Source organism: Dama dama, chromosome 30 (genome assembly GCF_033118175.1).
Source record: "Dama dama isolate Ldn47 chromosome 30, ASM3311817v1, whole genome shotgun sequence".
Lineage (NCBI taxonomy): Eukaryota > Metazoa > Chordata > Mammalia > Artiodactyla > Cervidae > Dama > Dama dama.
Window position 1 is genome coordinate 19,643,352 of NC_083710.1, and position 25,111 is coordinate 19,668,462.

The following is a 25,111-nucleotide window of genomic DNA, read 5'->3' on the forward strand; positions in this document are numbered from 1 at the left end:
GGGGTTCCCCTTGCACCCCACTCCCCATCACTTCCTTTTCACTCTTCACTCTTTCAGAGAAGTCTCTTAATGAGTCTCTTTGCCCCTTTCCACTGGCCAGACACAATCATGTAGCTATTGCCAGTAAAATCTATCCAGTTACTATTTTAACACTCTCCAAAAGATTGACTGTAAACCATGGGCAGAAGGGAAAAGAAAAAGCTTCATAAATTTTAGGAAATTGCTTACTTTTCCTTGTGTTCCAATCTCAGCTATAGCCACCACCCCTCATATCTCTGCAGGAGCCCGGGGTGTGACCTTGACCCTGGCTTAGAGGCTCAACACTGTCCACACCTTCGGTCCAGGCCACCAGCATCAGAGGATCTGATCAGTAGGTATTGCTGTGGGTGGTCAGACTTGTGCTAAACACTAAACACATGCTAGGGACTTCCCTGGTGGTCCAGTGGTTAAGACGCCACACCTCACTGCAGGGGGCACCCCAGTTCCATCCCTGGTTGAGGAAGCTAAGATCCCACACGTCATGCGGTGTCATCAAAAAGGAACTCAAGGAACTCATGTGGAAAGAGACATGGCTAGAAAACATGCCCCTACAGTCCAAATACACAGAGCACTTAAAACCGAAATTAGATCCAGACGTGACTGGCTCTGTAATTAAGCCTGGAGACCAAAAGGATCATGAATGAATATGGCAAATGAGACATTGATTTCCAGAGGGCCTCTCTCTGAAGGAAGGTGCCCAGTGGAGTGAACAGGCTCTGGTGCACCCCCCTCCCCCACCTCAGCCTCCCACTATCTCCTTTTCCTACCCTACCTCCTTTCAAGCTTAGCATTGGCACTTTACAGGCGATTACCCAGTAAATGACTTCCAGGATCCTACTTATGAATATTTAGAGAAGTGCTCAGATTTTTTTTTCCCCAGCCATCACGCTTACTGACTCTGAAATGGTTCCAGTTTTCGGGGCTCCACTGGAGCACAAACCCTGACACAAACCCCACATGCACTGACTTAGCCTGTTAAATGCTCCCCATCATGCTGGCAGCCAGCACCCAGGAGCTCCTGGCTTGTGTGGGCTCACCTCTGCTGCTCCCTTCTCAACCTCATAGGGTTTCTGGCTCCTAATTTCATTTAAGCCACATTTGAGCTACAAAATCGAGCAGGCATGGATGGGGGCAGGGAAGCGAGGTGCCGGTCGGGAATCTAATTCACCACTGCCATGACTACAGATGTGAAACTAATGTGTGAATCTGTGATGGATCAATCTCACTAAGGCTGGGTTTAAATTATTAATCATGGCGAGAGAAGATGCCATTCAGGGGTGCATTCCCAGGATCCTAGGGCAAAGGGCCTTTGGGCTTAACTGGGCTGAGAATTAAGATCCTCAGTGCAATCTTGCCAAACTGTCTCTTGAGTGTCTCCTAATTGTGGCCACACAAATTCTTGCTATGGATGGTCTTGGCTTATTCTGAACCAGGGCTGGCTTTGACCGCACATTCAGACGGAGATTCTGGGGTGGGTCCCAGTCCTGTCACCACGTGATTATTTAGAGATGGGCTCTGTCCCCAGGGAACCGGCCTGTAATCTGGGAAGGAAATGGCCTGTGTCCCCATGGGAAATAGGCCCTGTGTTCATGTGGAACAAGAGCAGGAAAACTAATGAAGGGGCAGGGGGAGATGGGAGAAGGTATTTGTCTTAGCACTCTGCTGATGCTCTTTCTCTGAGGGGGGTCCAGGATGAAGGGAAGGGAGGGTCACAGGGACAGGATGACCTAGGAAGCAGTATGCATCATTAATCTGACGGGTGATGCTCCAGCCTCGTTGTTCCACCTCCATGGGACACTCGCAAGGCCACGTCTCCCCAGCACCCCCGGAGCCTGGCCTCGAGGTGGGTGTGGGGGGCGGGGTCCCTTACCCATCTTGCTTTCATAAATCCAGTGTGTCTGTGTACTCTGGTCCTGGGAGGTTGGAAACTCTCCCTCATGCCTCACAAATGATGTAGATGGCATCGTGTCCTCGAGAAGAGGCCTGCTGCTGGCAGATTCAGGGGATGGGAGGAGGGGCAGTGAAGAAGGTGGTCACCCGAGGGATGCCAGCCACAGAGGGTCCACCTCCAGGCAGGCGCCCGGTTAGAAACCCCATGGCTACTACCTGCAGGGAGGCTGGGGTGGTGGCAGCTGCTCCCTGGCCCCCGCAGACTTCCACCCATCCCAGGACCATCACAAGGGAGTGGAAGATAGGCCTGTGGGCCATTCTGGGTGCCAGCTGCTGCTTCACTTAGAGCGAAAGGATCTGTGGACGCCTTCAAGGGCCAGCGGGCCAGGCTTCCGTAATGGACAGTCCAGCCTTCCAGAACATTCTCTGCCTCTGCCGGCTCACCACCCTGCTCATTCCAGTCGCCTTTCCCGCCTCACGCTGCCTCAGGCAGAGCAGAGCAGCACGTCAAGTCAAGCGCTGGGGTCTGTGCCCGCCAGCCCACCCGCTGCACACACCGCCATTTTCAGGGAAGGTTTTGCAGGGCCCGAGGACAGGCCCTCGGGTGTGAGGCGCAGACCCTGCTACCTGGGAGCTCGGGATCAAAAAGGTGCCCCAGCACCCTGCCCCGCACCGTGTCCTTCCTCAAGAATCTCTGCTAAGTAGGCAAGAAACCACTTCAGAGGGATGAGAGGGGCTTTTGACCCTGAAGTCACATCATGTCGACTGGCCCCGTTGGCAGAGACAGGCGAGAGGGAGATGCCCAGCTGATAAGGGGGGCAGTGACTATGGACGGCAGAAAGAACGTAGACGTTGGAGTCGGCTGGTCCGAGTTGGAGTCTTGGCTTTTTTGAGTAGAGTGCAGTAACCTTGGGTAAGCCCCTTAACTTCTCCGTGCCTTGGTTTCCACACCATTTTTTTTTTAAATTGGAGGATAATTGCCTTACTATGTTGCGTTGGTTTCTGCCGTCCAACATCGTGACTCAGCCGTAAGTATACATGTATCACCTCCCTCTTGAACTCCCCCCACCCCACCCCTCCCGCTAGACTCAGAGTGCCAGGCTGGGCTCCTTGTGTTACAGAGCAGCTTCCCACTAGTTATCTGCTTTATGCATGGTAATCAAATGGTGAAAACCATAATTCAAAAAGACGCCCGTACCCCAGTGTTTCACACCTTTTAGGTAATCATACCTCCCTGCCCTGCACCAGATCTCCATAAAAGAAAGTGAAAGTGAAGTCACTCAGTCGTGTCCGACTCTTTGTGATCCCACGGACCCTCCATCCATGGCATTTTCCAGGCAAGAATACTGGAGTGGGCTGCCATTTCCTTCTCCAGGGGATCTTCCCAACCCAGGGATCAAACCAGGGTCTCCAGCATTGCAAGCAGATGATTTTACCGTCTGAGCCACCAGGGAAGCCCAGATCTCCATAGGTGAGGACAGAAATGAGAGTGGGCAGTGCTGGCTCTTAGAGGCAGTGTTGATTTTAGAGGCAAAGTAAGAAGTTCAACGGCCCTTCACGAGATGGGCTGGTCTCCTGTGGGCTCAGGGTTCCCTGATGCAGGGAAGTCACCACGGGAACACCATTCTCCCTTCAGCATCCGTGGGCATTACGGGCGGATTTGTGCCACCTCCCGGGGCCCGGGGGTGGGTCTGTGCTGGCCCGCGGGCCCCGGGCAGAGTGGCTGCGTTCTCAGGGTGCGGTACTGGGGCACCCCGGGGGCAAGCGGCAAGATGCTCAGGTTTTAGTCAAGTGGCCACAGGGGTCAAGAACTAGTGGAGCAGGGTGAGCTTTTCCGGCAGGTGTCACATCTTGCCCTGCTCCGGGCCTCGAGACTGCGTCAGGGGCTTCTCTGAGCTCAGTGTCTTATCCTGCTGGTGGGATGTTGCCGGGATTCAAGGAGAGAGTACAAGCCCCCGTGGACAGACCTTGAGAAGCCAAAGTGGCCAGCCAACAAGCAGCAGGATTGCGCCTGAGGTCACAGAGGGCTGCCCAGGTTATGATCATTCTCACGTGCACTTGCCCTCCCTGTCACGCCTGCCCAGGGCTGGGATGATGCAGGGTCCTCTGGGCGCCTGCCAGGGCTCTGCTGTGACCTTAGCACCTGGGAGAAAGACTGCGTTTCCAAACACCAGCGCCCTGCTTTATCAGCAAAGCAGGGATGCAGAGAGGAGCCCCTGGTCCCAGATTCCACATCTGCTCCTGCAGCCGCGTCACAGCGGGGACGGGGCCTGGTGTGTGCCCGGGCACCTCACGGCAGGCCTGCGGAGTGCGTGGGCTGGGGGCGGGTGCTTTTCTGCTTAGGAGGAACCCAGGAAACACTTGAGCTGAGTCTGTGCCCCCTCCCCGCTGACCTTAGCAAACACACATCCGTGGGACACCTCTTGCCCAAAGGGGTTTCTGGAGATTTTGGTCTCAGCAGCGTTGGGTGGGGAAAATCCAGGGCCTCTCTGAGCACGCCAGGCTGATCCTTAGCCCTGGGGAGCCAAACTGAACTGCCTGGGGGCAGACCCATGGGAGGCCTGGGGCTCCCCGCCGGCCCGGGAACAGAAGCACAGGCCGCAGCAATGCGGCTGAAAGATTGGACGGGTGCTTGTGTTGGGAACAGAGCTGACCAGGAATCCTGCTCCTCGCTCTACACGTGTTAAGTTTCTACATGGTGACTCTTGGGGAGCAGAATGAAGGCTAACAGTGACCCCCAGCCCTTACTGCACCCCATGAGTTAGTACTTGTTTAATCCTCACTACAGCCCCGCCCCAGGTTGCACAATGGCAAAGAATCTGCCTGCCAATGCAGGTAGACCCAAGAGACTCAGGTTCGATCCCTGGGTCGGGAAGATCCCCTGGAGGAGGAAACCCACTCCAGTATTCTTGCCTGGGAAATCCCCTGGACAAAGGATCCCTGGCATGCTGCAGTCTGTGAGGTCACAAAGATTCGGACACACCTGAGCCCTGGGGAAGCAGAAACTCTTCCTGTCCCCATTTTACAGATGGGAACACCAAGGCAGAAGATGAAGCGGCTGCCCTGCAGCACACAGCTGGCTGGGTGGAGCAGCTGAGATTCACGCCCAGGCAGCCGGACTCTGGGGTCCCTGTTCTCTCTCACAGCCTGACCGGTCACTTCACCGTCAGGCCCCTTCAGCATCACGTTGCTTGCTTCTCTGTGAGTGTCAATGGCTGAAGTGGAGGGGATTCCAGAAAGCACTCCCTATGTGGACTGGCATAGTGGGGTGGTCCTGGCAGATGCTGAGCCTCTGAAAGCGTGAAGCATGATCCAGAGGGGCTGGTGGAGGGTGGGAGTGGGGAGCTGACCTCACCGGGTGGAGGGGTGCCCCTGTACGGAGCCCCGGGTCCTCAAGTTATAGCCTATGTCTTCCCTGCACAGTAGAGCAGGTTTCATTCCTGCTTCTCAGCGTAACCCAGCCAGCCTTGCGCTTTCTTTGTATCTAGTGTCAACCCACTTCCCCACTGGAGGTCAGCGACCGCCTTCCCCCAGTCATCCTTTGGGGCGGATGTAGGGGACGAAGCCTGAGCCAGAGCTCGTGTGTCCCCTGCCCCACGGGGGTGTCTACAGAGTGGAGCACAGACAGGCTTCTGTCCGCGGCTCTCGCAGTAACCATCCAGCCTGGGTCAAGCCCTGTGGCAGGAGTTCCATGAATTACTCACTGCACGATCATTTGGAGCTTGGAATACGCCTGAGCGAGGAAGATGGCAACTTCCTTGCAGGGTTCACTCACCTCTTCACTACGAGCGATGCCCAGGGCCCTTGGCCGTCTTTCCCCACGCTAACCTCCTTTCTAGACTCAGCTGGCCCCTGCTCTTTCCATAGTTCTGGGTGCCCAGGGCTCTGGATCCTGGGGCTTGTCTCTCAGCTTGTGAATGGCTTGAATGGCAAAGGGAAATAGTATTGGGAGATCCTTTGTGTGTGACTTCTAGGAGACCGCCCCTGAACCCCTCCTTCTCGGAGGTCCTGCTCCCTGCACCCCTACCCACTCTCACCCCTGCTCCCAGTCTTTGGGATTTCAAAGGCTACGAAGCATCAGCCCTCAGCATGAATTTTCACCCTGATTTATCGGAAAAAAAAAAAAAAAAAAAAAAACCCACCAAAAAACTTTTACCTTGCTTTAAGACCAGGCAGGGTTTGTGAAGAATGAGCCTTTAAGTCTGTTGGAAAAAAGAACAGAAAGACAATGTTAGGGGAAAAAAAGAAACTTTCTTTCTGTTAAAAAGCCTTTCATTAATTATGTGATGCTGGGTTTGAGGTGGAGAAGCCCTGATTTACAGAATTTTTCTATTTTTGCTTTTTTTTTTGGTGTTCTCTCTCTTGTTTCCTTTAGAAATTATGAGGTTAAAATTTTTATAAAATTATAACTCAAGAAGGTAATTTTCCTGAAATTGTGGATTTGGGACATTCAAGTTTGCTTTGTTAATCTTTTGGGTTATCACAGAGTCCCCCCTCTGTCACAGGAGGAAGGATATTTTTTCTATACAGGAGAGAGGCTGAGGTTCAGAGGACATAAATATTTTAAAAATGATATTTAATTTTACAAACTCTATTTGTGTCATTTAATCACCTGACTATTGGGTTTGAATGATATGACATCAAGAATTTCAGGTGAAATTGGGATAAAATAGAGCATCAGTTCTAGTAATAGAGGATGGCAGAATGGAAGTGTAAAGAAATGGGAATCAGAAAATTTGAAAGTGAAACTTAAATGTTCAACACTTGTCCATAGTTTACCCATGAGATAGACTATTATTGAGGAATATTACTTGGCTATTAAAATGATGTCTACAGGGACTTCCCTGGTGGTCCAGGGGTTAAGAGCCCCCCTTCTAGTGCAGGGGGTGTGGGTTCGATCCCTGGCCGGGGGGCTAAGATCCCACACTACCCGCCAAACTGGAGAAGACTGCCACAATGGGTGATCCCGCGTGACACAGCCGCGACCTGACACCGCCAAAATAAATAACAATAATAAATAAATACTAAAAAATAAAGTGATGGCTACAAACATTAAGCAATATGGGCAGGTGTGAAGGTCACAATACCAAGTAACAAAAGTAAAATACAAGCTTGTATATACAGCGTATTTGAAATGGTAAAAACAAGACAAAACACGGACCACCAACACCACCAAACATGCCAAATATGAGCGCAGGAGGGACAGAATAAAAATTGCTAAAATGTGAATCAGCCTTACTTATATTTGGATGTTGGGGGGTTGGGTGATGTCTTTCTACTTTTCAAATTTTCCACTGGAAAATGAACAAAAGTAGATTTTGCTTCATTTTATGTTACTCCTCTCAAATTAAAATATGCATATGATTTATTAAAAAGCAGAAACAAAGGATGAAAGGAGGGAAGAAAGGAAAAAAGAGAAGTGATTAGAAGAGAAAGAGAAGGCTTGAAAGCGTCTCTTGACCCTTTTAGTTATTTTCCGTGACCTTGGAGAAGTCATATACCCTCTCTCAGACTCCAGGTTCCTCATTTGTACCGGGAGGAGGGTGGTAAAGAGTGACTGAAGACTTGATGGAAACCAAGACTGAAATGTACACTATACAGTCTATGTCACTGGACTGTATTCCTAACCTTCAGGACAAGACAGGCATAGAAAATGGCGCTGTTTGTACGGGAGCAGTGTGGAGGCTAGGGGAACTGGGCACCCAGCATCTCTCCCCAGTAGTGGCCGACTCAAGGCACCCTGATTGGGAAGCTCTGGTGTGTTTGTGAACTTTGCTGCTTGACAAGTGTCTGCCTCCCCTGTCTCTGTCTTATTAGGGTATCTCAAGCTTTTCTTTTTAAATACACAGAATTGCTAGGTTCCCCATTTAGAAATGGTCCCTGGGATGCCACTCTCACCTGGAAACAGCAACCAAATTACAGCATTTAAGTCAAACAGCATTCACAGCCGCCAAAGAGGAGCTAGCAAGGGGCAAGAAAATCAAATCCCGTGGATTGCGTGTCTCAAAAGGTCATTGAGTAGAAACATTATGAATCAGTATACTGTGACATCTCTACAGCATCATTTGCCACAGCGCAGTTCATCTTTAGGAAGGTCTTCCCAGGTGGCGCTAGTGGTAAAGAACCCACCCATCAATGCAGGAGATGTGAGAGACTCGGGGTCCATCCCAGGGTTGGGAAGATCCCCTGGAGGAGGGCATGGCAACCCACTCCAGTGTTCTTGCCTGGAGAATCCCATGGACAGAGGAGCATATCATAGGAAGGTCTTAGGTTCTAAATAAACAAAAGGGACCACGTTGTGGGGTGGTTTCCTGTTCTGTGAGAGCATGTCAGAAATGCAGATTGTGTTTCTTCCTTCTAGAACCTTCCTGCACCTTGTGAGATCAGACATGCCTTTTTACACCTGACAAGTGTGTGGTGTGGGAGTGCTTTCAAAGCATTTTCAGAATGAAAATGAAAGAACATTGCCACAGTCACAGTGTATTTTTTCACATGGTAAAAGGGAAACCTGGAACGGGTAATCACCATGTCCAAGGTCCAAGGCCCACCCTTGTGCTGGATCTTCTAAGTCTGACACCCCTGGGTTCACACCCATGCTTCACAAAAGTGATTTGGAACCTCCCGGTTCAAATCCGGGGAGATCCGTCACACGTGACTATTGATTATTCAGTGACAGTTGGTGCTGCATTGATATTCAGTTTGCTCATCCAATTTTATTGGATTTTCTCACAAACCATGGAGAAAATCATCCCTTTAAAGAAGAGAGGGGATGGGGGTCGTTGGTCTGACGCTATACTGATTGGTCCAGGGCAATGAGAGTCTGTGAAATTGATCTGCCTGCAGAGTAGTTGGGTGGGGGCATAGATTCCTTCCACACCCTAGTTCATTGCATCTTGTCTTGTCTTTCTGTTATGTCCATTTTACAAAAGAGAGCAATGTGGCCAGGGGATGTTACCTACCCTTCACAAGTCAGTGGTAAAGGGAATGATAATATATAATAATAATAATAGCTAGCACTTACATAGGTTATATGCTATATGCTATATGCCTGGCATAGCTCGTAATGCTTTACATAATTTAACCCCTTTAATCTTCACATAAAGTAGGGCTAGTGTTATCCCGAAGGGCCTTCCTGGTAGCTCAGCTGGTAAAGAATCCTCCTGCAATGCAGGAGACCCTGGTTGAATCTCTTGGTCACAAAGATCTGCTGGAGAAGGGATAGGCTACCCACTGCAGTGTTCTTGGGCTTTCCTGGTAGCACAGATGGTAAAGAATCTGCCTACAATGCTGGAGACTTGGGTTTGATCCCTGGGTTGGGAATATCCCCTGGAGAAGGGATAGGTTACCTACTCCAGTATTCTTGCCTGGAGAATTCCATGGACAGAGGAGCCTGGCGGACTACAGTCTGTGGGTTTACAAAGAGTCGGACATGACTGAGCGACTTTCAGTGTTATCCCTAATTTACAGCTAAGAAAACTAAGAGCAGTTAAGTGACTTGTCCAAACTCATGCAAGATAAATGGGAGAGAACTGGTGTTCACACCTATGCAGTCAAGCTCTTGAGAGAGGAAGAAAAAAGTGCTCTTTGTGACAGGTTCACATCTGCCACCAAAGTAATAAACGACATCAGGCTCCTTCCCTCTCTCCTGATGCTATGGCAGACATCACTAGTGGATCATGGCATTCTCTCCTTCTGAGGCCAGATGAGGTATGAGAATCTGTCTCATGACAGTACTTCACCACTAACCTCTAATAATCCATCCATTAGCCAGTGATATGGAAGCCTCTTTGTCATTGTGGGTTCATTTTATAGACATTGATTAATTCACAGTGCTGTTTTTAAAAATAAATACGAGTGATTGGGATTGACATATACAAACTACTATATATAAAATAGTTAATTAATAAGGACCTACTGGATAGTACATGGAACTCAATACTCTGCTATGGCCTATATGGAAAAGAATCTAAAAAAGAGCAGACATACGTGTATGTATAGCTGATCCACCTTGCAGTATACCTGAAACTAACACAACATTGTAAATCAACTATACTCCACCATAAAAATTAAAAATCAAAATGAAAACAACAACAACAAAAAGAAAAAAATGTGTTTGTGTATGTGTGTGTCTATATATACACCTGGCTTTGTGAAATGAATGAAATTGAACTTGATCCAATTTGCATTTACTAAACATCTGTTATGAGCCAGGAAAGCACTCTTGTTTGACACTGAGTTTCAAAACAAAGGATAAACAGTTACATCTTTAAGGTATTGGGAAGAAATTCTACATAAAGAAATCTTGATGTAAATTCTTTCAAAAATTAAAGATCCTCTTGTAAACCCTTTTAACTTAATCTGTTTTGTAGTCTGGCTTGGTACCCTGAGTTTTCATAGACTAAGACATGCTTGCATGTGCCTTTAAAGGCATTTTAGTATTCTACAGTTTTTTTTTTTTTTCAGTGCCTCGCCAATATTTGCTAGCAGGGCATTTATTTTCAAAGCTTTTGCTTTATATACAGTTCCATTCACTTGACAGCATTCTATTTGTCCTACGCTGGTGGGTAATATATTTACGAAGGTCCGACACGTAGCAGGGACACGTGAAGAATGCTTGATTCATACTGTGCAAAAGAAATGGCTTGAATGCTGTTTTTCAGCATTAGAATTACTCTCGGTACTTGCAGAACAGCGCTGTTAGGATTCTGGGAGGGAGCTCAGTGGTGCAGACACACGGAAAAGAGAATTTCCCAGCAAGAGGAATGACCTCTCCAGTGTGCTAACTAAACTGGTGAGGGCAGTACGAATGTATTGACAGGATGATACATCTGCCATGATTTGATGGAGAGGATGTAACAGTGAAACACCTGTGTGGCTGCCGAAACCACCCAGCTTTTAGGATGTGGGCTGTGCACAGTCAGATTGGGATTTAAAAATTCAAGCTGCCTGAGATGCTTGCTTGTTCCAGAAAATAGTTCTATTTCTAGGTCATCATTAAGGTGATGCAGATGACCTGGATTTTTAACTTTCTGTTTCTGGTTGGATATGGCCACGCAGTCATAACATCAGGGGAAGACACTGTGTGGCCTGTGAATAAATGCGTGTTACCCACTTGGAGCAATAGCACAAGGAGACCACTGCCAAATGATAAAACCCAACTTGAGGAAAAGTTGCCAACTGCAGAAACAGTATGGGGAAAATGTGAGCCTTAGGATAAGAGAAACCACTCCAAAGTTAAGTATCCACCAGCAGGGTAAGATGACGCCTTCCAGGGCCTGAATGGGCACCCAGGGAAGCATCCGAGTCTTTGTTGACTTGGTAACACATTATGGAAATGTGTTCTAGAAAATAATTAGAGCTCATTAATAAAATTTAGCTATAAGGATATTTATCAACATGCTGTTTTGAAAGGTAACAGAAAACAGAAGCAATAAATGATTAATAATAGGAAGCCAATTAAAAATATTATGGTTTGGGGAAGTCCCTAGCAGTCCAGTGGTCAGGATTCAGGGCTTTCATTGCCAAGGGTGTGGGTTCAGCCCCTGGTCAGGGAACTAAGATCCTGCAAGTCATACAGTGGGGCCAAAAAAAATTATGGTTTAAAATATAATACAAGGTGATGTAGCCAATAAAATGATTTGTAGAAAATCGAAAGCATGAAATGATACTCCTATAAATATGTAATATTGATATGTAATTATGATATAGAAGGGGCTTCCCTGGTAGCTCAGCTGGTAAAGAATCCGCTTGCAGTGCGGGAGACCCCAGTTTGATTCCTGGGTCAGGAAGATCCCCTGGAGAAGGGATAGGCTGCCCACTCTAGTATTCTTGGGCTTCCCTGGTGCCTCAGATGGTAAAGAATCTGCCTGCAATGCGGGAGACCTGGGTTCAATCCTGCAGCTGGGAAGATCCCCTGGAGGAGGGCATGGCAGCCCACTCCAGTAGTTTTGCCTGGAGAATCCCCATGGACAGAGGAGCCTGGTGGGCTACATCCATGGGGTCACAAAGAATTGAACACAACTGAGCGATTAAGCACAGCACATGATATAGAAATAAATATGCCTTAAAGGGCAGGTTACAAGCACTATACAGTGTCTGGGGAGGACATAATCAAGGTGTGAAAGTGATTATCATCTCTGGATGGGAGTGAATTTTTCAGAAATTAAAAAAAAAATTTTTTTTGGGCCACACAGCATGTGGCCTCTTAGTTCTCCAACTAGGGATTGAACCCATGGCCCCTTCAGTGGAGGTGTGGAATTTTAAGCAGTGGACCACTGGGGAAAACCCTGAATAAGACGGATTTTTGCTTTTGCTTTTTTCTTTTTACTTGTATACAGTTTCTCAAATGTCCACCATGCACATGTATTACTTGTGCAACAAGAAAAGGAAAAGATACAAATTAGGGGGTGTGTTCTGTTTGTCTGTTTTTGCTTTTTATGAACAGAGGCTTCCCGTTGGATCATCAGGTCTCCCTGTCTGCTTGGTAGGCTCAGGGCTTGGGGGTACAGCTATTGAAATCATGAGTAGGTTGATCAAAAATGATTCAGGAGGCTGTCAGTGTGGTGAGTAGCACTGATCATTTGCATTTTGGCTGTAACTCAAGCCTGTTCTTTTTTTTCCCGGGCCTTGTAATGAGCTAGAACTGCCATCTACGGGACGTCCTCCCCAGATACTCACCTGCTTCCAGAAACTTCTCATACAGAAATATTTTCCCTTCCAGGAGCTCTTTCTTCTGCAGATTCTCATGGCCCTTCAGATAATCCTGTTCAAACTGATACTCGTTTCCTTTCAGGTAATTTGCCTCCCTCTCCAGGTACTGGTCTTTCTCCGGAGTCTCATCCTCTTCAGGAAGTAAAAGTCCTTCCGTTAAACTCTGCTCATCTCCCTTAGTACCTTCTTCCATCGAGGAGAAGGTCTGCGTGTCGTGGTGGAAAGTTGTGGAAGGGTGAGGAGGTGGTGGTCCTGATGGCTCAAGATTTTCAGCAGACATGCTGGGAGGCATTTAGCAGGTGAAAGCCTTTTGCAGCAGGCAGTCACTACTTCATCATCCTGGCAACAAGGAAGGAGTAAAAACCCGTTAGTCAGTAATGACCTACTGCAGACTGTGTGCTCATTTCATTCAGTGGTCTTGGGATGGCCCTGGGAGAGTGTAGATCAGTACCTGGTGGCCCATGAAAAGTCACAGAGAGAGGAGACAGAGGGTTTACCCTCTGGGAGCTGCTTGGAGAGAGACCACAGCTGAAGGCATCGCCTTTGAAATGACCTGAAGTAAACCAGGAGGGCCGGAAACTGAGGGAGTGATTGGTGTTTAGTGGCACCATCATTAGAAGACTGTTGCTTATTCATTAAGAAATACTCATTGCTACAATAATCAGAACACGGACTTGTCTCCCAGGAGTTTCAAACTGGGGAGAAAGACAGACAGTCAAACACAGACTTCCATACACAGTGACAAGCACGATGGAAGAGGTGCAGGCAGGGTGGTCGAGACACCGTGGGCGGGGCCTTGGCCCGTGAAGGTCCCTGTGGTTGGACGTCTCCCAGGCATGTCTTCCAGCCTCTGCTGGAAGCACCACCCCCTTGGCAAAGTCAGTTTACTCAGCAAATGCCTATTTTTACTCCCCAGATTTAACATAACTGTGAGCACCTACATCTCCCCAGGGGGTCTTCCATGTTCCACCCTAGGCTCCATCAATACCTTCTATATTTCCACGAAAGTAATGATTTTGCTATATTAAACAGTTTCTACATCTGTCTTTCCAACAGAATGTAAACTTCTTGAGGGTAGGAAGGATTAATTCTCCTTTTTAAGAAGTATTTCTTTTAAAAAAACATTTTATTCTTATCTTTGGCTGTGCCACGTGGCATGTAGGATCTTCATTTCCCGACCACGGATCGAACCCCCAGCTCCTGCATTGGAAGCACGGGGTCTGAACCACTGGACCAGCAGGGAAGCCCCAGGAAGGACTGATTCTTGTTTGCAAATCTATTTCAGATCCTTCCTCTCTTCTCCGATCCGCCGTGACTGCTCGCAGCTAACTGCACCGTCTCTAGTCTGGGTTATTGCTACATGCTCTTAACTGGCTTACCTGTCACTAGCACTGCTGCCCTATAGTCATTCTCCACCAGGAGTGTTCTTGGGAAAATATTAACCACATCAGGACACCCATAGCTTCACAGTCCCCCGATTGCTTTCTCTTGCACTGAGAATAAAATGCGAACCCCACTCCAGGGCTCCCAGGGCTGGCCAGTCTCTCTGACTTCTCTTACAGTTCCTTTTTGACTCTCCCACCCTGTTATTCTCTCGTAGAGCACTTACCCTATTTCTATTTATGGTTCTGTTTCCATGTGTACTTGTTCAGCCTTTCTTTTCCACTAGACCCTAAGTGTTTCAATGACAGTGACCTTGTGTGGCCTGTTCCCCACTCTCTCTCCAATAGTTGCCTCAGTGCCTGATGAATAATAAAAGGTCCCCAAAGTAAATGATCAGTGACTGAAAGAAGGACCAAGAATAGATGTCTCTAGAGCAGGGCATCCCCAAATTTTAAAAATGTTAATAATTACCCTGCACAATGGGATAAGCTGCAGGTAACAGACCCGAAATCTTCCTGTCTGCTCTAAGGACTTTAGAGAGAAATTTCTTTGCCTGGCTTTCCCCAGATATCTGATTGGGAAGCTCTCTTCTAGGGAACCAGCCAGATGAGATCATGAGGCTAACTCTCTAGCATACGTGCAACATGATGCCTGAGGTGAGGGGTGTGATGTGCAGAGACCTTCCTAGTGAGACAGGCTGGACCTGGGGCCTTTTACTGCAATGCTTCTACTTGGAAAAATGTCTCCTGGAACAGAATACAAAGAAACCATAAGGGACTAAAAATAACTGCAAGCGTGTGCAGTTGGGGCAAATGATGAACAGTGAGAGAACGGAAGGCTAAAACCTACCTTCCACTTCTGAGATGCCGGGGTAGGCAGACCATGCAAGTCACCCCTCCAACTGGTCCCACTGATCGACTCCCACCCTCACCCCATTTTAGGGACCAACTTGCCCCCATCTCACAGGACTGCAAGGGTACCTGTTACTTGCTTTGGCTCCCTAGTACTAGCTGCAGCACAAGTCTCACAAGTCTCAGTAAAGCCTTGCCTGGATTTCTTGTCTGGCCTCATCAACTGCTATTGATTAAAGAATCCAGGACTTCCGTGGTGGTCCAGTGGTTAAGGATCCACCTGCCAATGCAGGGGGCCCGGGTTCCATCCCTGGTCCAGAAAGATTCTGCATGCCGAGAGGCGGCTAAGCCTGGGGGCCACAACTACTGAGCCTGCCTTCTAACGTGCCTGCTCCCCAACAGGAGGAACCACCCCACGGAGAGGCCCTTGCGCCGCACCTGGAGAGTAGTCCTCACTTGCCAAACCCAGAGAAAGCCCACACGCGGCCACAGAGACCCAGGGCAACCAAATACAATAAATAATTCAAAAAATAAAGAGTCCAAGAACCGGGGCTGATATCAATAATGGGCCATATTTGTGCACCCCTAGGGTTGCTAGAGCCCCTGGATTACTGGATTCCCATAGGATTAGCCTGGAGGCAGGGTGGGGAACATATAGAGGAGCGCTGCCCAGACCTCTTTTCCAGGAAGGACAAGCTGCCCGGCTGTGGGGTAGTTGGTCAGCAGCCAGCCCCCCCCAGCCCCCAGCTCCTTTAAGGTCTGCCTCAGCTGCTGGGGGCCACCTTCCAGAAACCACTCCCTTCTTGGGGGTGGCTGCATCTGGTGATGAAACAAGGCAGGGATGTAAAAGTCCAGGCGGGACACCTCTGAGAGATCACGGGCCCCTCTGCCCCCCACCCTGCTTCCTCCAGTTGAGTCAGGGTTGCCAAGCCTGCTCCACGGCACTGTCCCCCTTAGTCTATCCTGTATCCCTGCTGGTCCTTTCTCAGGGGTTGGTCCCAGAGACACATTTAGCATCTAAGCCCAGCTGCCTCTCAACAGTTTACATCTTACCCTCTATTTCCAGAGAACCCAGCCTGTGACAGGCAGCTTCATAAAATGTAAATCCGGAAAAGAACTGATGGTGAGATCCGAGGAGAAGGAGAAATAGCTTGAAGGATGGTGGATCGCTTGATGGTTTAAAGGGTGGGAAGGTGGGGAGTAACTGGACCTGCCCTGGCAGGGGTGACAAGGCAGGAAAAGTCCAGAGAGAGCCCGGGTGGCGGACTTTAACACCCATATTGAGCATCTTGTGTTGGGTGGTGACCTGGAAGGCGATGTGATTAAAGTGACTCTGGGGCAGGAGGGTTCTTGCGGCCACTCGCCAGACAGGAAGTAGAGCCTGGGAGCTCACCCCGCAGTTGACTTGCTTTCTCTCCATCACTTTACAGGCCTGTGTGCACGTTCTTTCACGTAGGCTATCTCAACTGCTTTTTGAGGCGGTGACCGTGGAGGATGTTGCCTTTGCAACAAAGGCTGAATTGTGGGAAAGCTTTGGGGTTTATATCTCTGTCTCTGGGAGCCTCTTCTGTTTTAAAGGAGCCTCTCCAGCCTTATTTTGATGTACAACCTAAATGCATCACCTGTTATGATGTAGAAGCTGCATTAAGGGTTAGCTGTCCAGGTAGAACTCCTGCTTGCTCCTGAGGCCTGTAAACCACAGGGACAAGGAAGGGGTGGGAGGACCGTGAGAGCCCATGGAGATGGGGTTCTGTCCCAGCCGAGCCCTGGGATAGGTGAAGGCGCACACCCAGGCACCAGCCACTCCATCAAAGGCCTTCTTGCACTTCGGAGACCCTCCTGACGTTCATGTTTTTTAGCTGCTTAAATAAAAGATCAAAATCAGCCAGTCCCCTGTACAGCCCAGAAGGCGTTTATCAACAGCACGCTGTCATGCATGGTTAAGAGTCTTCTGTCTCTGTTTTCTCATCAGGTCTTGGAAAAAACGCGCCAGTCAGCTGCAGTCTCATTCCAAAGGTCAGAAAAGAAACTGCATTCTCGACACTGTCCCTTTAATTCTCCTAGAAATTTATAATAAAAGCTGTCAGGCAGAAATAGATGGTAATGGCAACCAGATATCCAGTGTCTGAGACAGACATCTCGGTTTTGACTTGGGATTTAGATCTTGACTCATTTTGACCCTGGTTTCTGAGCAATTGCGGGTTAATTTCTGTGGCCACAACACAATACATCGACTTTATAAGAGCTACTTATAATCAGCCGATTATAGCTCGTTCTTCCCTAGATCAGCTTTACAAAAAGGTTGCCTCAATCAAAGGAGGCTGCCAGACTTATTTTATTCAAGTTAAATAATTAAAAAAAAATTAGAACAGATATTTAGAATTGGCAAAATTCACCAAAAGTCAGGGGTTCTGGCTTGTCCTGGAAAAAGGTGTCTCAGGGACCCTGGGCTGGCTTCCCCTTGCAGGGACAGTGATGTGGAGTGGAGGCTGCCCTCTCTGATTGGGACAGGTCTCCTTTTCTGCTTCTGTCCACGTCGCTACCTTGATTCCCAGGCAGGCTTATCATTGCATGTGTCCTGTTGTTTTCTGGTAGGAAAGCCTAGTTCTCTGTCTCTATCAGAAAATAGAGTCACGTCTCCATCAAAAGCAGGAAAACAAAAGCTCCTGGGAGGTCTACTCTTTCTCACACTGCCCTCCTTGGCTTGATCTTTCTGGCGGGTGAGGGGTGGGGCCTTCAACCGGAGGCCATTTGGTGGCAGAGGGGACAGCGCTTGGACAGCTCACGGCTGCAGGCCCGCCCCCAGCATCGCGTTTTGGGCACATGATTGCTACTCAGTGGTCCCTGCTGAATGAAGGCATGGATGATCAAAGAAAAGCTGTAATAATGTGCTCTGTGCTTTGCCCAGTATCCTTACTGAGGAATGTGCTTATTTAGTGAAGAGGGGAACACTTGATGCCGGAGGTCAACATGGAACCACAGTCTCGTAGATTTCTATCTGCCTGACCCCTTCTGCATCATGCTGTGAGTCAGAGGCCACCTGAATTCCCTATGGTGAGGTTTTCTTTGGATCTCATCTGTCATTCTGAGGGGCTAAGGCCAGGACTCCTGAAATAGTCTTACTTGAAATAAATAGGAAGACACAAGTAACTAAAATAAAGCGACAAGACGGAGCACTCTGTCTTTACAGGGCTGGTTGGATGACTAGACTGAAGGAGGAAGATGAGTGACAGCCTCTGGCTCCCAGATGATGGCCTAGGAAGGGCTCCGTGCTCTGGTTGTGGGCTCAGCAAGGTCTCTCCTCTGGTTTTCGTGGTTGGAGGAGGTGGCTGCTCCTGAGTTGTTCTTTGTCCCTCTCACTGGGGCTGGGGCCCAACTGACATGCTGAAAGGCTTCATGCTTTGGAAACCAACTGTGGTCAGAGGGCCGGCCTTGCAGTAGGGCAGGAAACCAGCTGTGCCGTAAGGACCGGGCTCTGTCCACCTCCTGAGGCCCTCTGTGATGCCCTGGGTGAAGATCAGGAAATCTAAGGTTCTGACTGGGGGCAAGAGGAGAAGTGGGTGACAGAGAATGAGATGGTTGGATGGCATCACTGACTCAGTGGACATGAGTTTGAGCAGGCTCTGGGAGATGGTGAAGAACAAGGCAGCCTGGTGTGTTGCCATCCATGGGGTTGCAAAGAGTCAGACACAACTGAGCGAATGAACAACAACAAGGTCCGGCTCTGACAGCTTGGCCAGCACAGTGGTCCTTCCCTCATGCCTCCTCCTGGCCCCTCCGTGGAAGCAGCCCAGGGACCTCATTTGACCCCTGGCTTCTCAACACCAAAGGCAGTCCTTTGTGACCACCATCGCCTGCTTTCACATCTCAAAAGGAAGGAAGGCTCCCCCTCCTTCCTGACACAGAGGGCACATGATGGCCCTGCCCCAGTGACCCTGAGTGCCCTCTGGCCCCTCCGCAGGGTCTCACGAGGGGTCTGGGTTCCCTTGCTTGACCTCCCTCGCCCCAGGTTCCATGCCCTCTGGGTCCAACCACCACCCCTCCCCTGGCTCCAGCAGGGGGGTACAGCTCTGTGACTTGGCCAAGTCCCTGGTCAATAATTCAACATTGCTTCTGAGGTACCTGCTCTAGACCATCAGGAGAGGAGAGGTCTGTGTGAGAATGGAAAGAGGAAGGTAAGCAAGATTGAAAACTCACCTTGAGAAAGAGAAGGTTGGGATTGAGGCTCAGTCTCCTGGGGTTAAATCCCAGCTTGGCCAGTTACAAGCTGTATGATTTTGACTGAGGTTCTTACCTCTCCTGTGACTTAGTTTCCTCATCTGTAGAATAGGGACAGTAATAGTACCAACTTCCTATGAGGATTCAGTGAGGCAATATGGACACATGTACGTAGTACCAGGCACAGACATGAGGTATGTTGTTACTTCTGCACGCATGCTCAGTCATGTCTGACTCTTTGCAACCCCATGGACTGTAGCCCACCAGGCTCCTCTGTTCATAGGATTCTCCAGGCAAGAATACTGGAGTGGGTTGCCATCTCCTTCTCCAGGGGATCTTCCTGACCCAGGGTTCGAACCTTCATCTCTTGAGTCTCCTGAATTGGCAGGCAGATTCTTTACCACTGCGCCTCCCAGGAAACTCATGTTGTTACTATTGCACACTTATTCCTAACCAGCTCTGAGGGTGTGTGTGACTGTACATGTTTGTAAGTGTGTATATGTGTGAGTGTGTCTTGTGTGTCCTGCTAAGGCCTTAAATAACTCTTGATACAGAGAGAGGAAAAAGACTGCTTCCTGGTACTGATGGAAGCCTAGGTGGTGGTGTTCAGTCGCTCAGTCGTGTCCGACTCTTTGTGACCCCATGGACTGCAGCATGCCAGGCTTCCTTGTCCTTCACCATCTCCTGGAGCTTGCTCAAACTCATGTCCTTTGAGTTGGTGATGCCATCCAACCATCTCGTCCTCTGTTGTCCCCTTCTTCTCCTGCCTTCAATCTTTCCTAGCATCAGGGTCTTTTCTAATGAGTCAGCTCTTCGTATCAGGTGGCCAAAGTATTGGAGCTTCAACTTCAGCATCAGTCCTTCCAATGAATATTCAGGGTTGATTTCCGGAGGTTTAGATATTCAGGTCTGCCCATCCTTCAGTTCAGCTCCTAGTGGCTGGGCCCCGGGGGAAGTGATGGCCCACAGGGAGTGACAGCGGTGAGTGAGCGCCCTCATCCTTAGGAGGCCAGACCCCTCTACGAGGCTGCTTGGCCCAAGGGAATTCTGTGGTGCTGTTTCATCTGTCGATACAGAACCTCTCTCCCCATGGGTCAGTCTGTTTTCTGACTCTCAGCCCTGATTTCAGGGGAACTGTCAGCTATTGTAAAACAGCCTGGATGAGGCCGCTCATTCAGTTTCCCAACAGCCTGGTTTGGAAGTCCTGGCGTTGAATCAGAGCCTTCTTCACTTTGACTCCCTCCCCTTCATCAGCACTTTTCAGTCCTGGGGGAGCCTCAGTGAAGAGCTCTCACTCCTCTTCCACTGGGCAGCCGCTCAAGGGTCTGAAGGGAGCGATCAGACCTTCTCCCAGGGCTCCAGGTTCAGCCCTCCAGCTGCATTTTCAGCATCTCCACTCGCCGTCTAACAGACATCTGAGACTCTTGTGTCCAAAATGGGACCCTGCTCTTCCTCCCCGGACCTCTTGGCTGATGACAAAGCCTTTGGGGTCATGTGACACTTTTCTGTCTTTCCCACCCTACATCAGCCCACCAAAGGACCTCCCCACTTCTCACCCTCTCTGAATCCCGTCACTTCCCCTCCCAGTCCGAGCCACCATCACATCTTGCCTGGGTTACTGAGGTGGCCTCTAGCATGTCTGTTCTTCACAGGGTAGCCAGCTTGCAAGACACAAATCATATCACCTCACTCTCCCCCATACAACCCTTCGAGGGCTCCCATCTTTTAGATTAAAAACTAAGATCTGGGATTTCCTTGGTGGTCCAGTGGCTAAGGGGGCCTGGGTTCAATCCCTGGTCAGGGATCCCACATGGGAACTAGATCCCACATGGCCACAACTAAAGATCCTGTAACTAAGACCCCATGCAGCCAAATAACTAACGTCATTAGAAAAAAAAAAAAGCCAAGGCCCTTTCAGGGCCTGTGAGGTCCTTCCTGACTGGCCTCCATCACGTCTCCCATCTCCTTCCCACTTCTCTCCCCCTCCCTCCCTTCACCCCCGCCACACTGGTGCTGGCCCACCTGAGGCCTTTGCTCTCCCTGTCCCGAGGGCCTGCTTCCCAGGTATCTGCCTGGCTCACAACCCCTCACCTCCTTCCCAGCGCTGCCTCAATGAGGCCGGTCCCCACCATCCTGCTTGCTGTCACCTGCCCCATCACAGCATTTCCTGTCTCCCTTAAGCTTCTCCACTTTCCCTTTTTTCCAGAGCACATATCACTTCCCTAACATTTTGTTGTTCAGTCACTCAGTCGTGTTTCAGACTCTTGGCGACCCCGTGGACTGCAGCACGCCAGGCTTCTGTCCTTCACCATCTCCCAGAGTTCGCTTCCTAACATACTACGTGCTTTATTCACTTGTTACCGGCATTATCTGTCTCCTCTCACTAGGACGTAAGCTCCCCGAGGGCAGGGATCTTTGTTTTCACTAATCAGCCTGCGTCTAGAACATCGCCATAGTAGGTAATGCTGGGTATTTATTGAATGGAGGAGTTCCTTCCAGAGCTCACAGCTGGTGTGGTTTCTAGGCCCTCCTCCGCAGTCTTGGCTGCCGTGCTGTTAGGGTGTCAGGAGCTCCGGCCTGAGTGTGAGGTCACCTCCCCGCACTGCGAGGGGGTCTGAGAACACTTAACCCTGGGGGCTCTGGAGCACCTTCTCCAAAAAAGGGCAGGGCGTTCCTTTGCTTTCTAACCGGGGCCTCACATTTTCTGCAGCTCCTCCCAGTAAGCTTTCATTGGGCTGCCGGCCAATCCCTATTAACCGTGTCCTCTTCAAATCATGGACACAAATGTTAAACCAGAGCCCGCTGAGGACGGGGCTCTGAGACCCCTCCCCTCTGCTCTGAGACTCTCCCTCTCAGCTCCTCGAGGCCCCTCCTTCTTGGCTCTCAGAGCCCCGCCCCTTGACGCTTGAGCCCGGCCCCCTCAATTTTCTACTGCCCCTTTCTCTTTGGCTCCCTGAGACTTCCGCCCTCCTCAAGATCTACCCCCTTCTTTAAGGGGTGGGTGGAGTGGTCCTGCCCTCCATGACCTGCTCTTCCAGGAAGCCACACAGCCTGTCACTTCTCCCAGATGCTTCCCAACCATCACAGGACATGTCCTGGAACTCTGCCCAGCACCAGTGTCAAAACCATCAGGGTTATAAGTTTTCACCTCTGCCTTCTCTTTTACTTAAATCAGGAAAATGTTCTCCTCTTTTCACATTTGGGGTTCTTCTCTGTCTTCCCTAGGCTTTACCGATTTGTAGAATACTCTGAGTTGTATTATATGTATTATGTATACATATATATGTATTATATAATACATATGTATGTATTATATATTTGTAACAGACGCGCCGTATTGAATGTATTCATTATAGCCGTCTTGTGCAGCAAACGCTATTCTCTGCAATTTACAGATGACACCACTAACGCTCAGAGAAAGCAAAGGTCTTGGTTAAAGTCAGACAATTAATAAGTGGCCAAGCTCCGACTTGAACCTGTATCTCCCGTCCCCAAGTATGGTGTTCTTTTACAATACTGGCTGCTCTGTGGGCAGAAAGGCTTGTGGTGTTTGGAAGGCGAGCTCTTAGCACACTAGATGGTAAAGAATCTGCCTACAAAGCAGGAGACTCAGGTTGGATCCCTGGGTCAGGAAGATCACCTGGAGGAGGAAGTGGCAACCCACTCCAGTGTTCTTGCCTGGAGAATCCCATGGAGAGGAGCCTGGCAGGCTGTAGTCTATGGGGTGGCGAAGAGTCAGACACAACTGAGCTACCAACACTTTCACTTTTCCTTCTCAAAGCCTCCTCCTCTGCTACAGTTAAATATGTGTGTTCTCCATGATCCAGGAAGGAGAGTGAGGAAAGGGAGGGAGGGGAAAGCTGGCTTCCTGTCATTTACTGAGCACTTACTAGGTACCCAGAACAAAGTATTTTACTTTTACTTTTAAACTTCAAGATTCACAAAAATCTGGTAAAGTATTATTATCCTATTTTTCAACGAAGAAAACCAGACCTTAGAGAGATTGGTAACTGGCTTAGGCCATGGTTCCTAAGCACCACATTTGGGATTCAGACTACATCCGCTCAGTTCCAAGTCTAAACCGCCCTGTACCAGAGGGGATTAGCAAGAGATGTCATCTTTCCAGTCTTTACAACTCAAGTTCTTAGCGGTTCCTTCAAATATTCCGAGAACAAAGAAACTATTTAAAAGAACAAAGAAATAATCTTTAGAGTTTCTAATTGCTAAAAGGAAATTCATTCAGATGAAAAGACATCCTTAATTAAAAGCTTACTGGACTCATTTTCAAGAGTCGTATAGAATGGCTTTGAATTAACCTCCCTCAAACTGTCAGTATGGTTTGAAACAAAGCAGGGAACTGTTATAACCCATGGCCTCTTCTTTTCAGATGGTTCAACTTAGCGTCTCAGTAGAGGCATGTATTTTGAGTGTGCCCCAGCAGAGTGCTAAGACCTGTGTTCTTAACATATTTGAGCACGTGTATAGGCCGCCTTTGCAGTGGTAAAGAATCCGCCTGCAATGCAGGAGACCTGGGTTCAATCCCTGGGTCAGGAAGATCCTTGGGAAAAGGGAATGGAAACCCACTCCAGTATTCTTGCCTGGAGAACTCCATGGACAGAGGAGCCTGGTAGGCTACAGTCCATGGGGTCACAAAGAGTCGGACACGACTGAGTGACTAACATACACACAGAGGCCGCCTTCTATAGGTGGCAGGAGAAATAGTTCTGTCTTGGCTGAGCTCCAAACTGAATATGTGATTTTGAACACATTACTGGCTCCTCCCACACATTTGTCTAGGCTTCTTTTCTCACTTCTAATGTTAATGGATTGACCTAGAAGAGATCTAGGCTCCTTTCTGCCCTCTATTTCTAAAGACTATCTCTTATTCAAAACCCCTGGGGCCAGTGTATTGTGGAATTAAGATTTTTTTTCTAATTTCAACTGGCCTTAGGGTGAATATATCACAGATGTATAACAACCTTAGAGAGGTCTGCCCTTAGAAGGGCACTGTAGTGAATCTTAGTGTTTTTGCAGCAAGACACAAAATTGTTCACAATAAGTGGGATAAAAACAAACTTTAAGTAGCCCACATCAGTTCGAGTTGGATTTTGCTTCCAGGATCAGGAAGATTCCCCTGGAGTAGGAAATGGCTTCAGTATTCTCGCCTGGAAAATTCCATGGGCAGAGGAACCTGGCAGGCTACAGTCCCTGGTGTCACAAAGTCAGACATGACTGAGTGACTAACACTTTCAAGTTCTAGCAGGTTGGGTTTTGTGTCCAAATGAGTTTGCCACAAACTTATCATGCAGACTTTCAGTTTTTAGAACCTTCTGGATTATAGGTGTTGTGCTTAAGAGTTTGTAATCCTATGTCTGTGTTTTTTCAGATGCCCCGTGGATGGTCACATCTAGGCTTTATGTTAATATTATGCCCTTGATGGGAAACAATATGTTTAAAATACAGTTCATTTCATGGAGATGCATTTTGCCATCACTGTTTCTGGGATAACAGTATGGCCCACAGGGAAGGTAGTAAGGATTATTTGCAGTCATGATTGTGCAGCCTTCGAGACCTAGAAGACACAGTTGCAGTTATTAATACATCTAGTTATGCTCATGGGCAATACTTACAATGTCAGGGAGTGAACTGAGTCCAAGCCAAGAGATTTTTCAACAGTAACAGCTGGAAAAAAAAAGTTTTCTGGTTAGCTCTTTCTTTAAAGAATATTTATTTATTGGCTGTGCTGGGTCTTAGTTGCGGCATGTGGGATCTAGTTCCCTAACCAAGGGACCCTGCCTTACAAGTGTGGAGTCTTAGCCGCTGGACCACCAGGGGTCCCCTGCCTTACAAGTGTGGAGTCTTAGCCGCTGGACCACCAGGGGAGTCCCTCTGGTTAGGTCTTAGTTATCCAGAAAATTAGCCAGAGAACACCTTGTTTCTTAAGAATACTGGATAGTAGATATTTTTCCTAGACTAAGATGAAATGGAATTTGTTTTTGAAGTACATGTTTTTTGCTTAA

General features: G+C 48.7%; 1 protein-coding gene and 1 long non-coding RNA gene across 2 annotated transcripts in view; one reads left to right on the plus strand and one right to left on the minus strand.

Moving 5' to 3' along the window:
* The window catches only part of ERICH6B (glutamate rich 6B), a 49,800-nt gene extending 36,881 nt beyond the window's left edge, over positions 1-12,919 (minus strand). Inside the window, exon 1 of the mRNA XM_061133821.1 lies at positions 12,583-12,919. Within this exon, the coding sequence (XP_060989804.1) occupies positions 12,583-12,919 (337 nt within the window). The remainder of the gene's footprint in view (positions 1-12,582) is intronic.
* Positions 1-25,111, plus strand: part of LOC133049518 (uncharacterized) — a 304,845-nt gene that overhangs the window by 38,339 nt on the left and 241,395 nt on the right. The gene's annotated exons all lie outside the window — the stretch shown is intronic.